General features: G+C 37.1%; 1 protein-coding gene across 1 annotated transcript; it reads right to left on the reverse strand. All coding sequences in view use genetic code 11, as the record gives it.

The window, feature by feature from the left end:
* Window positions 1-2,354: 2,354 nt before the first annotated feature.
* Window positions 2,355-6,648, reverse strand: EGR_09003 (hypothetical protein; the record flags this gene model as incomplete). Its single annotated transcript, XM_024498252.1, has 2 exons — window positions 2,355-2,453; window positions 6,565-6,648. The coding sequence occupies 2 exons, from the start codon at window positions 6,646-6,648 to the stop codon at window positions 2,355-2,357; spliced, it is 183 nt and encodes a 60-aa protein (XP_024347349.1).
* Between the last annotated feature and the right edge of the window lie 7,052 nt (window positions 6,649-13,700).

Consider the following 13,700-nt stretch of genomic DNA (forward strand, 5'->3'; position numbering starts at 1 on the left):
CGAGTTTCTGGAGGAACTTCCTTCTATGCTGGTGTGCGAGTCTAACCGTTTCAATAGATTCATATTTTGACATAACAAAGTGGCCTAAATAATAAGGAACAAAAGAAGACTACTTTCCGAATGGCAGCACTTGGCCCTCCCGAAGTTGCTTGGCTCATTTGTTCCTCACTTGCCTTTTATTATTCACTGCAAAACAAATCCATGAATTTTTATGAAGCTAATGGATTCTAACCGGTACTGAAATATGATCTAATCAAAAATGCACTTTTATGAATAAAAAAATATAATTCGTTAGCTATATGCCTATGGGTTATGAACGCATAGCTAAAAATAAACTATCGAAGCAACTTCTTAGAATCTTACACAGTTCACCTTCAAAATGTCACCTAGAATGGTGCCACAGAGAGGGGAAAATAATTCATCTGTTACACATTGCATCATATTGAGAAGCGATACTCAGTGCTACATTGAGCCAACTCAGAATCTGTCAAGAATTGCGCAGATACGCCACATAAGAAGGCACCACTGTTCCCTTGGAAAGCTCAATTTCGCATCAAGATTGTGCAAGCACTCATCATAACTGGCAATTAGTACCAAATTGTCTCAGGAGTGACTAAATGATTGACAGAAAACCCTAGCTTTTAGAGAAAAGAGTTGCACTTTGTGATTTATAGTGACCCAAAATAGTGATATTAAAGTATTTATTTTCTGCAAAAGGCACAATTTTCCATCGTGCGAAATTCGTTATAGACCAAGCCTTTTCGAGTTCTTGAGCAATAATTCTGGTTAATGGTGGTTAATGACAGTGGGAGTTAAACCTGATCTGATTAGAAGCAATTTATACATTGGCAGTGGTATGGCTGAAATCTTATGGGTGTTTAATTTTGTGCATTTTAATATAAATAGGAGAATAAAATTAGCATACTTTTGGGAACTAATAAATAAAATTTGATCTTGTAATATACATGGTTTAAAATCCAAGTCTAGCAAAATTATTCCAACTATTTTCCATGGAATCTGCGCAAGCTGCTTTAAAGAAGTAGATCATGCCAATAATGAAGGACAGTTTCTGTGAGGTTAATCGTCATAATTTGAGACTATAGCAGAACTCAATTCTTATATTCCTTCAAGCAGAATAAGGGAGTTAGTATTGTAGGTACAGATCTAGCCATTGTAGTAGCACCAAAAACACTACGGAAGATAATATCGTGTTGATTTACTTTGAAGTTTGCAGTGATGGCAAGTTCATGGCCTGGTTTTAGATTGATTTGTCAGGAACTGGTCCATTTCAAGCATACCTTTAAGCCTTGACAATAGCTGCCTTTAAAGTCCTTCTATTTCCCTGGTGGTTAATACACAGCCTTTTAGGACATATGGAAAGAAACTTAAGAATCAGCTTTTAACAGGACGGTGGTGAGAAAGTGCCGACGGCCGAGTACTAGCGAGCACACCTCGTGGGTATGAAGGCATGGAACCCTTGCAGAAACAGGAATAAAAGCAGCAGCAGAAAAGCAGATACAATGTGGATCTCAGAGGTGGCACAAATTGTAAATGAGGACCGCGATCAGATGCGGATTCCCCTCACCTCCTCTAGTGACGCTAATTTGACAAATTTTTAGTGATATAGAGGATTAAAAGAAAAAGGATCCTTTTATTTTCACTCAAAAGAAGGACAGTTGTTCTTGCATTCCCTCAAACAACTCTGATGAGCTTCCATTTTACGCGTGAAATCGCACGATTGCAGTCTCTACTAATGGACATTACCACTGCTTTTAAATGAGGGTAGACGGTGACATTAGGCTAAAATCTGAGGTCAAAAACGGGTTATATTGAGAAAACAGTCCGGACGACTTTGTTCCTTTAATTGAAAACTACTGCTAGTAGCTACATGTGTCTTGTAAACATGTAAAATTGCAAATGATTTAGAATTAATTAAGAACGTATTGCTATAGCTTTCGTCAGAGGCACGCAGGTACCTACTGAAAGCAAATGATCTGGCAGGGATTGTGGAATGCTTTGGGGAAGAAAAATGATGATTAATTAGTTTTAGGCAGGGTCCTTTATAAAAGTTCAAATTTTTGCATAAATAACCCATTTACATTAGCACAGCAAGCTGCAAAAGACCAGGCTAAGGGTTCCTGAGTTATGCGAAGTTTCCACCACATTTATAAATATCTGATTTCAAGATTAAATTGTGAAGATAAACCAAAAATAAAAAAGGAATTTCTTGAATGCCTTTTAAACAACATAATATTTGGATGTACATGCTTACTAATCCCTCTTTGCTTTTGCCAATGTTAGAAGGTGCTCCACCGCTTCAATGGGGGATTTCATGGCAAGGTGACGTTACGATTTTATCGACTCTTACGATAGTGCAGGTCACGGAAGAGTGGCTGATACTCCTTCAGTTCCAGACTTTTACGCAGTATCAAATCGAACTCACCGAATAGGTTCTGTGAACCAACGAGACAGACCAGAAAAACAATGACAAAAGATGTAAAATATATTTAACGAAACTGTTTTTATGGGAATTAAGTTAAATGCACTTATAGAAATGTCTGTTTAATCAACACTATCAATAACGTTTTAGGCAGAAGAAGGAATCTTTAGCCTTAGGTGGTTCGTATGTTTTGTAAAACTGTCAGCCACCCTAACAATTTGTGATGCTTATATGGGTGTCATTCAAACAAAGCTAAACGGTGATTAAATGGTAGATGAGCCTTTTTTGCTCACTTGCACCATGTAATTTATCGTCTACGCCATAAATAAGCACATTCACACACTGATTTTACTTTTTCGACTACCACATAATTTTTCCGCATTGACGACCGCATTTTTTGGTAAAATGAGGACTTAAGATCGGGTTAAAGATCCTGAAACCGATTATGAGACCTACCAATATCAGATTCATGTAAGGAAATTAAACGTGACCATATGTATGTACCCCGATGACAATTCCATAATAGAGCAGAAAAAAAGAAGAATAAGTGAACATGAGGATTGAGTGACGGATCTCAATGACTGACGGGTAGTTCAATGCAAGTAATGGCAGGCAATCAAATGATGAATGTAAACGATAGTAAAATCGTGAGTGTAATCAAAACGTTACCAGAGATTGATACGAATGAAAATAGCTAAAATATATCTATGCTAGCTGAGATCAGCATATAACAACCTCACATTTGGAGGTGAATCAGAAAGTGCCATAGATTTTCAAAGCTATTATTTAGCCTAAGTGTTTGGGTTAACCAAGTGAAATATAGCAAAATTAAATGACTGATTCTGATTCTCACGAAAGTGGTTGCGCAGGATGGAACCTTTTACTTACTTCACTAGGATTTTATGAAAAAGTAAGGGAAAGGTGCGTTTACAAATCAAGAGGAGATTAAATTTTAGCCCTTGAATTAGCAAGTATGACGCCTCGGGAGTACTCTGAAGACAAAAATTGACATAATACTCGGGCAGATTATGTTTAGTCAGTGTATGTTAGGGCTTGGAGCTACTGGCATGACATGGAGACCAGGCTGCCTAGGTTAGGTAAAATGCCGGAGCCCCTAAGGAATCCTTTACCAAAACTGAGAGTTAAACAACCAGTCAATGTATTACACAAGGTTCTTTGGTGAAAGAAAACCTACATACCTCTTTTCCTATTAGGATGTAATAATGCTAAATAGAAATCCAGTGTTGTTCTCAAATTAGAGTTTGTAAATGCATTTTTTTAGTATTTACACACAGTCGGAGGTCAGCACCATTGAGGTTTGAAAGGAAAATAAACTCGCTAACGCAAACTTGAGAACGGTGTCACACCACTTATATTATGTTAAATTTCGTCATTACAGCTGTGCTAAATTTAACTTAAAAAAACTGTCAGCAAATCAATGTATAAATTCCGTCAAGCACCAAAATATGACTGGCACTATTACTTTTCACCAGTAATTGTTATATTGGTTACTTGCATTCCGCCTTATTCACCTTGCCCCGTTACTTGTAACACAGCTCCTTATTTCTAAAGATCATACCTTTTATAGACATAATCCCGACAAAGGAAAGTGCTTTTACCCAAGATAATGAAGAATCTTTAAACTGAAATAGTTTGCTGCCTGTATAAACAGGCACACATGCAACATTATATTTTATTCTGCCATATTTACTTACTTAGCAACAATTTTTAGTCTAAAATACTCTCTTTTTGGTGCAAATTCAACTTCCAAGATAAAGCAAGGTTTGACTTTAGGTGTTCATTAAGAAGACAAGGAAGTCTTCAATTAAAGAATTTGCCGCTTACCGCAAGCTTGCTTCATTTTGCCTGACTTTTAAAGGGTCCTCAAGGCACACATGTGTACAAAACTGGCTCTCCTATTAACTACAAAGAAAACTCCTTCACCGTCTTCTTTATCTTATTCTAAATCAAATAATAACTGCTTTTAAGCTTGCACTCTCTTTGATTTTCGCCATGGTTCTAAGGGTTCGGGAACCAAAAGTACTAAGAAGTTGGCTTTGATTCTTCCAAACTTTGTGGTAGCTAAGACTACTTTTTACTCTTTAAATTACCGTTCCTGAAAAGTTAGAGTAAGGCGCGTTTTAGCAAGACTGATAAAAATTAGGCTGAAGTACTGATTTCAAAAATGGCCGATGCAGCGTAGGCTAATGCTGGGGTTCTCGAAGACGGTATTAATGAGAATGGCAAAGAGATATTTAAAAATACTTGAGACGACAAAGTCGAGGGAGTAAAATTGAATAATGTAATAGAGAATAGGAGCTACTAAAGTATTTGACCTGAATGGGGAGGGCTCGCGACAGGACCCAATAATCCCATCATCGGATATATTCACGATATTAAGAATGCTTATTCAGAATATTCATTATTTGTTCATTCATATACATCGGTCAATCATGAGTAAGTGCTCAACAAAATGATTCACAAAAGTGAGAGACTTACGATAGATAATAATTAAAATCCTGCATTATTTGTCGCCGTTGGTTAAGCCAGCTCCTAAGAAAGTCAGATATAACCTACTAAAATAGCGAGTCAAAGCTGTCAGATGAGAGTGGAAATTAGTTGCACTGCATTTTAGTTTACTAGACGAGCAAACTCACTGGTTTGGTTCTGTTTGTTTGTAGTTAATGCGGATAGTCGAGCTTCCTGACGTTGCAGTAAATAATTATTTAATTATTTATTTTTTGCCACAAAATTTGGGTTTCCTACTCAGAACATAATGACCAATTAATCAAAGGTTGGGTGGTTTTGTTTAATTTCATAAAGAATGGAATTATAAGTTTTCTACTTTCCCAATGTGTCGTGACCTTGCGGCCAAAAGGCATCTATTTTAATTGGGTCTTTTACTGATTTGCCGACTATTTCATTCCAAAGTGTTAATTTCGTGCATTAAGAATTCTATTCAAAACGAAAAGTGCAAACAAATTGTGCATTCCTCCAAAAATGTGTTTCACCCATTTTGCAGAATTTTAAGTAGTATGGAGGTGATTCACCTAGTTTGAAGATGGACAGGTCAACTATTGCCAGGGTGAAAATTTCACATTATCAGTGATTGTTTTCTTCTTAATAAAATTTTGTCATGATTTTAACAATGACAGCAGTAATAAGTTACAAAACATGATTCTTCATTTCATGGTATAGCTAGATGTGATAGCTTGCTGCAGCCTAATCTGTAAAGACCTGTAAAATTCATGCCAAGGCTTAAATGCGTGCATTACGAAGCCTAGGTAGGGAAAGACCTCTGTACATAGTAAACTTCTTTGTGAAATCTACTATTCTACGCCTATTTTAAACTCAAAACTATGTCACAACTTGGTAATTAAAAGAGCTTAATAAATGCGATTCCAGGTAGTTCACTTACGGAGTAAGCCGCGGCCCCAAAGCAGCCTAAATTCCCCATCAGATGCGAAGTTGGCGATTTAACAATCAATCATATTTAGGTAGACTCTCTAAAATGGATTAGGGAGAAATGCGTGTTTCTATTGACATACTAATTCAAGAATCATTTATTAAGGACACGGTTTGTTGTTTAAGGTGTGAACTCAAAAAATCAATTTGAGCCTTTAACCTCTAAGAAAGTCAGGGGTTTAAAAAAGGTCATCGGTACCTCCCCATATGTAATGTATTGAAAAGTACGAGAAAGGCCATAAAAATCTAAAATTTAAACCTTTTTGAGTGGTGCATTCCACTTCCGTGAGAACCAACAAAGTGATAAAAAGAAATTACATTCAAGCATCTTCCGGGGTTATTTCCAAGCAGTGCATTAACTTGACCATTCGAATCATAATTGCATTATTACTAGAACAGATCTGCTTTAGCCTAGTGAAAAAAGATGTATTTCTTAAATTTCAGAAGACCAAACATCAATGGAAGCTGAGACCCATCTACTAGATATAACTCAATTTACTTTCCATGTACAAACAACGCTCCTTCGGAAACAATTAGAACTATTGAATTAGACAGAAGAATGTTCCTTTCCTCACGCTACCCAGTACAAAGCATTATAATCCATTTCACCGCAATGTAAAAAACAAAATACGCCTCATACATCGTACGGCACACCTCACGTCACATGTCACAAAATTGGCTGTATAGAAGATCTCCTCTTCGATGTGGGCAAGATCAGTCACAGGAATACAGTCCATCCCCATCATCGTCCTCGTTCTAACCACTCCCATATTGCCCCAAGTGGTACTTCTCACTATTCTCGACGTTAGCATTAGACAGCCGCATATTCACATGCCACGAATAATGGGATAGAATAAGGCGCAACAGAGCTGAAGAGAGTAAATAAGGGAAGAGGAAAGTAAGAGAGATCGGACAAGAATAAAAGCAGCAGTAGAAAGTGGGAGAGGAAAGGGAGGTGGGTGGGGCAAAGATACTTTGTCCCAGAACCAGCCTCTTCTGCAATTGCAATTTTGGCCCTCCCGAAGTTGCTTGGCTCATTTGTTCCTCACTTGCCTTTTATTATTCACTGCAAAACAAATCCATGAATTTTTATGAAGCTAATGGATTCTAACCGGTACTGAAATATGATCTAATCAAAAATGCACTTTTATGAATAAAAAAATATAATTCGTTAGCTATATGCCTATGGGTTATGAACGCATAGCTAAAAATAAACTATCGAAGCAACTTCTTAGAATCTTACACAGTTCACCTTCAAAATGTCACCTAGAATGGTGCCACAGAGAGGGGAAAATAATTCATCTGTTACACATTGCATCATATTGAGAAGCGATACTCAGTGCTACATTGAGCCAACTCAGAATCTGTCAAGAATTGCGCAGATACGCCACATAAGAAGGCACCACTGTTCCCTTGGAAAGCTCAATTTCGCATCAAGATTGTGCAAGCACTCATCATAACTGGCAATTAGTACCAAATTGTCTCAGGAGTGACTAAATGATTGACAGAAAACCCTAGCTTTTAGAGAAAAGAGTTGCACTTTGTGATTTATAGTGACCCAAAATAGTGATATTAAAGTATTTATTTTCTGCAAAAGGCACAATTTTCCATCGTGCGAAATTCGTTATAGACCAAGCCTTTTCGAGTTCTTGAGCAATAATTCTGGTTAATGGTGGTTAATGACAGTGGGAGTTAAACCTGATCTGATTAGAAGCAATTTATACATTGGCAGTGGTATGGCTGAAATCTTATGGGTGTTTAATTTTGTGCATTTTAATATAAATAGGAGAATAAAATTAGCATACTTTTGGGAACTAATAAATAAAATTTGATCTTGTAATATACATGGTTTAAAATCCAAGTCTAGCAAAATTATTCCAACTATTTTCCATGGAATCTGCGCAAGCTGCTTTAAAGAAGTAGATCATGCCAATAATGAAGGACAGTTTCTGTGAGGTTAATCGTCATAATTTGAGACTATAGCAGAACTCAATTCTTATATTCCTTCAAGCAGAATAAGGGAGTTAGTATTGTAGGTACAGATCTAGCCATTGTAGTAGCACCAAAAACACTACGGAAGATAATATCGTGTTGATTTACTTTGAAGTTTGCAGTGATGGCAAGTTCATGGCCTGGTTTTAGATTGATTTGTCAGGAACTGGTCCATTTCAAGCATACCTTTAAGCCTTGACAATAGCTGCCTTTAAAGTCCTTCTATTTCCCTGGTGGTTAATACACAGCCTTTTAGGACATATGGAAAGAAACTTAAGAATCAGCTTTTAACAGGACGGTGGTGAGAAAGTGCCGACGGCCGAGTACTAGCGAGCACACCTCGTGGGTATGAAGGCATGGAACCCTTGCAGAAACAGGAATAAAAGCAGCAGCAGAAAAGCAGATACAATGTGGATCTCAGAGGTGGCACAAATTGTAAATGAGGACCGCGATCAGATGCGGATTCCCCTCACCTCCTCTAGTGACGCTAATTTGACAAATTTTTAGTGATATAGAGGATTAAAAGAAAAAGGATCCTTTTATTTTCACTCAAAAGAAGGACAGTTGTTCTTGCATTCCCTCAAACAACTCTGATGAGCTTCCATTTTACGCGTGAAATCGCACGATTGCAGTCTCTACTAATGGACATTACCACTGCTTTTAAATGAGGGTAGACGGTGACATTAGGCTAAAATCTGAGGTCAAAAACGGGTTATATTGAGAAAACAGTCCGGACGACTTTGTTCCTTTAATTGAAAACTACTGCTAGTAGCTACATGTGTCTTGTAAACATGTAAAATTGCAAATGATTTAGAATTAATTAAGAACGTATTGCTATAGCTTTCGTCAGAGGCACGCAGGTACCTACTGAAAGCAAATGATCTGGCAGGGATTGTGGAATGCTTTGGGGAAGAAAAATGATGATTAATTAGTTTTAGGCAGGGTCCTTTATAAAAGTTCAAATTTTTGCATAAATAACCCATTTACATTAGCACAGCAAGCTGCAAAAGACCAGGCTAAGGGTTCCTGAGTTATGCGAAGTTTCCACCACATTTATAAATATCTGATTTCAAGATTAAATTGTGAAGATAAACCAAAAATAAAAAAGGAATTTCTTGAATGCCTTTTAAACAACATAATATTTGGATGTACATGCTTACTAATCCCTCTTTGCTTTTGCCAATGTTAGAAGGTGCTCCACCGCTTCAATGGGGGATTTCATGGCAAGGTGACGTTACGATTTTATCGACTCTTACGATAGTGCAGGTCACGGAAGAGTGGCTGATACTCCTTCAGTTCCAGACTTTTACGCAGTATCAAATCGAACTCACCGAATAGGTTCTGTGAACCAACGAGACAGACCAGAAAAACAATGACAAAAGATGTAAAATATATTTAACGAAACTGTTTTTATGGGAATTAAGTTAAATGCACTTATAGAAATGTCTGTTTAATCAACACTATCAATAACGTTTTAGGCAGAAGAAGGAATCTTTAGCCTTAGGTGGTTCGTATGTTTTGTAAAACTGTCAGCCACCCTAACAATTTGTGATGCTTATATGGGTGTCATTCAAACAAAGCTAAACGGTGATTAAATGGTAGATGAGCCTTTTTTGCTCACTTGCACCATGTAATTTATCGTCTACGCCATAAATAAGCACATTCACACACTGATTTTACTTTTTCGACTACCACATAATTTTTCCGCATTGACGACCGCATTTTTTGGTAAAATGAGGACTTAAGATCGGGTTAAAGATCCTGAAACCGATTATGAGACCTACCAATATCAGATTCATGTAAGGAAATTAAACGTGACCATATGTATGTACCCCGATGACAATTCCATAATAGAGCAGAAAAAAAGAAGAATAAGTGAACATGAGGATTGAGTGACGGATCTCAATGACTGACGGGTAGTTCAATGCAAGTAATGGCAGGCAATCAAATGATGAATGTAAACGATAGTAAAATCGTGAGTGTAATCAAAACGTTACCAGAGATTGATACGAATGAAAATAGCTAAAATATATCTATGCTAGCTGAGATCAGCATATAACAACCTCACATTTGGAGGTGAATCAGAAAGTGCCATAGATTTTCAAAGCTATTATTTAGCCTAAGTGTTTGGGTTAACCAAGTGAAATATAGCAAAATTAAATGACTGATTCTGATTCTCACGAAAGTGGTTGCGCAGGATGGAACCTTTTACTTACTTCACTAGGATTTTATGAAAAAGTAAGGGAAAGGTGCGTTTACAAATCAAGAGGAGATTAAATTTTAGCCCTTGAATTAGCAAGTATGACGCCTCGGGAGTACTCTGAAGACAAAAATTGACATAATACTCGGGCAGATTATGTTTAGTCAGTGTATGTTAGGGCTTGGAGCTACTGGCATGACATGGAGACCAGGCTGCCTAGGTTAGGTAAAATGCCGGAGCCCCTAAGGAATCCTTTACCAAAACTGAGAGTTAAACAACCAGTCAATGTATTACACAAGGTTCTTTGGTGAAAGAAAACCTACATACCTCTTTTCCTATTAGGATGTAATAATGCTAAATAGAAATCCAGTGTTGTTCTCAAATTAGAGTTTGTAAATGCATTTTTTTAGTATTTACACACAGTCGGAGGTCAGCACCATTGAGGTTTGAAAGGAAAATAAACTCGCTAACGCAAACTTGAGAACGGTGTCACACCACTTATATTATGTTAAATTTCGTCATTACAGCTGTGCTAAATTTAACTTAAAAAAACTGTCAGCAAATCAATGTATAAATTCCGTCAAGCACCAAAATATGACTGGCACTATTACTTTTCACCAGTAATTGTTATATTGGTTACTTGCATTCCGCCTTATTCACCTTGCCCCGTTACTTGTAACACAGCTCCTTATTTCTAAAGATCATACCTTTTATAGACATAATCCCGACAAAGGAAAGTGCTTTTACCCAAGATAATGAAGAATCTTTAAACTGAAATAGTTTGCTGCCTGTATAAACAGGCACACATGCAACATTATATTTTATTCTGCCATATTTACTTACTTAGCAACAATTTTTAGTCTAAAATACTCTCTTTTTGGTGCAAATTCAACTTCCAAGATAAAGCAAGGTTTGACTTTAGGTGTTCATTAAGAAGACAAGGAAGTCTTCAATTAAAGAATTTGCCGCTTACCGCAAGCTTGCTTCATTTTGCCTGACTTTTAAAGGGTCCTCAAGGCACACATGTGTACAAAACTGGCTCTCCTATTAACTACAAAGAAAACTCCTTCACCGTCTTCTTTATCTTATTCTAAATCAAATAATAACTGCTTTTAAGCTTGCACTCTCTTTGATTTTCGCCATGGTTCTAAGGGTTCGGGAACCAAAAGTACTAAGAAGTTGGCTTTGATTCTTCCAAACTTTGTGGTAGCTAAGACTACTTTTTACTCTTTAAATTACCGTTCCTGAAAAGTTAGAGTAAGGCGCGTTTTAGCAAGACTGATAAAAATTAGGCTGAAGTACTGATTTCAAAAATGGCCGATGCAGCGTAGGCTAATGCTGGGGTTCTCGAAGACGGTATTAATGAGAATGGCAAAGAGATATTTAAAAATACTTGAGACGACAAAGTCGAGGGAGTAAAATTGAATAATGTAATAGAGAATAGGAGCTACTAAAGTATTTGACCTGAATGGGGAGGGCTCGCGACAGGACCCAATAATCCCATCATCGGATATATTCACGATATTAAGAATGCTTATTCAGAATATTCATTATTTGTTCATTCATATACATCGGTCAATCATGAGTAAGTGCTCAACAAAATGATTCACAAAAGTGAGAGACTTACGATAGATAATAATTAAAATCCTGCATTATTTGTCGCCGTTGGTTAAGCCAGCTCCTAAGAAAGTCAGATATAACCTACTAAAATAGCGAGTCAAAGCTGTCAGATGAGAGTGGAAATTAGTTGCACTGCATTTTAGTTTACTAGACGAGCAAACTCACTGGTTTGGTTCTGTTTGTTTGTAGTTAATGCGGATAGTCGAGCTTCCTGACGTTGCAGTAAATAATTATTTAATTATTTATTTTTTGCCACAAAATTTGGGTTTCCTACTCAGAACATAATGACCAATTAATCAAAGGTTGGGTGGTTTTGTTTAATTTCATAAAGAATGGAATTATAAGTTTTCTACTTTCCCAATGTGTCGTGACCTTGCGGCCAAAAGGCATCTATTTTAATTGGGTCTTTTACTGATTTGCCGACTATTTCATTCCAAAGTGTTAATTTCGTGCATTAAGAATTCTATTCAAAACGAAAAGTGCAAACAAATTGTGCATTCCTCCAAAAATGTGTTTCACCCATTTTGCAGAATTTTAAGTAGTATGGAGGTGATTCACCTAGTTTGAAGATGGACAGGTCAACTATTGCCAGGGTGAAAATTTCACATTATCAGTGATTGTTTTCTTCTTAATAAAATTTTGTCATGATTTTAACAATGACAGCAGTAATAAGTTACAAAACATGATTCTTCATTTCATGGTATAGCTAGATGTGATAGCTTGCTGCAGCCTAATCTGTAAAGACCTGTAAAATTCATGCCAAGGCTTAAATGCGTGCATTACGAAGCCTAGGTAGGGAAAGACCTCTGTACATAGTAAACTTCTTTGTGAAATCTACTATTCTACGCCTATTTTAAACTCAAAACTATGTCACAACTTGGTAATTAAAAGAGCTTAATAAATGCGATTCCAGGTAGTTCACTTACGGAGTAAGCCGCGGCCCCAAAGCAGCCTAAATTCCCCATCAGATGCGAAGTTGGCGATTTAACAATCAATCATATTTAGGTAGACTCTCTAAAATGGATTAGGGAGAAATGCGTGTTTCTATTGACATACTAATTCAAGAATCATTTATTAAGGACACGGTTTGTTGTTTAAGGTGTGAACTCAAAAAATCAATTTGAGCCTTTAACCTCTAAGAAAGTCAGGGGTTTAAAAAAGGTCATCGGTACCTCCCCATATGTAATGTATTGAAAAGTACGAGAAAGGCCATAAAAATCTAAAATTTAAACCTTTTTGAGTGGTGCATTCCACTTCCGTGAGAACCAACAAAGTGATAAAAAGAAATTACATTCAAGCATCTTCCGGGGTTATTTCCAAGCAGTGCATTAACTTGACCATTCGAATCATAATTGCATTATTACTAGAACAGATCTGCTTTAGCCTAGTGAAAAAAGATGTATTTCTTAAATTTCAGAAGACCAAACATCAATGGAAGCTGAGACCCATCTACTAGATATAACTCAATTTACTTTCCATGTACAAACAACGCTCCTTCGGAAACAATTAGAACTATTGAATTAGACAGAAGAATGTTCCTTTCCTCACGCTACCCAGTACAAAGCATTATAATCCATTTCACCGCAATGTAAAAAACAAAATACGCCTCATACATCGTACGGCACACCTCACGTCACATGTCACAAAATTGGCTGTATAGAAGATCTCCTCTTCGATGTGGGCAAGATCAGTCACAGGAATACAGTCCATCCCCATCATCGTCCTCGTTCTAACCACTCCCATATTGCCCCAAGTGGTACTTCTCACTATTCTCGACGTTAGCATTAGACAGCCGCATATTCACATGCCACGAATAATGGGATAGAATAAGGCGCAACAGAGCTGAAGAGAGTAAATAAGGGAAGAGGAAAGTAAGAGAGATCGGACAAGAATAAAAGCAGCAGTAGAAAGTGGGAGAGGAAAGGGAGGTGGGTGGGGCAAAGATACTTTGTCCCAGAACCAGCCTCTTCTGCAATTGCAATT

This window comes from Echinococcus granulosus, assembly GCF_000524195.1.
Source record: "Echinococcus granulosus chromosome Unknown EG_S00127, whole genome shotgun sequence".
Classification (NCBI taxonomy): domain Eukaryota; kingdom Metazoa; phylum Platyhelminthes; class Cestoda; order Cyclophyllidea; family Taeniidae; genus Echinococcus; species Echinococcus granulosus.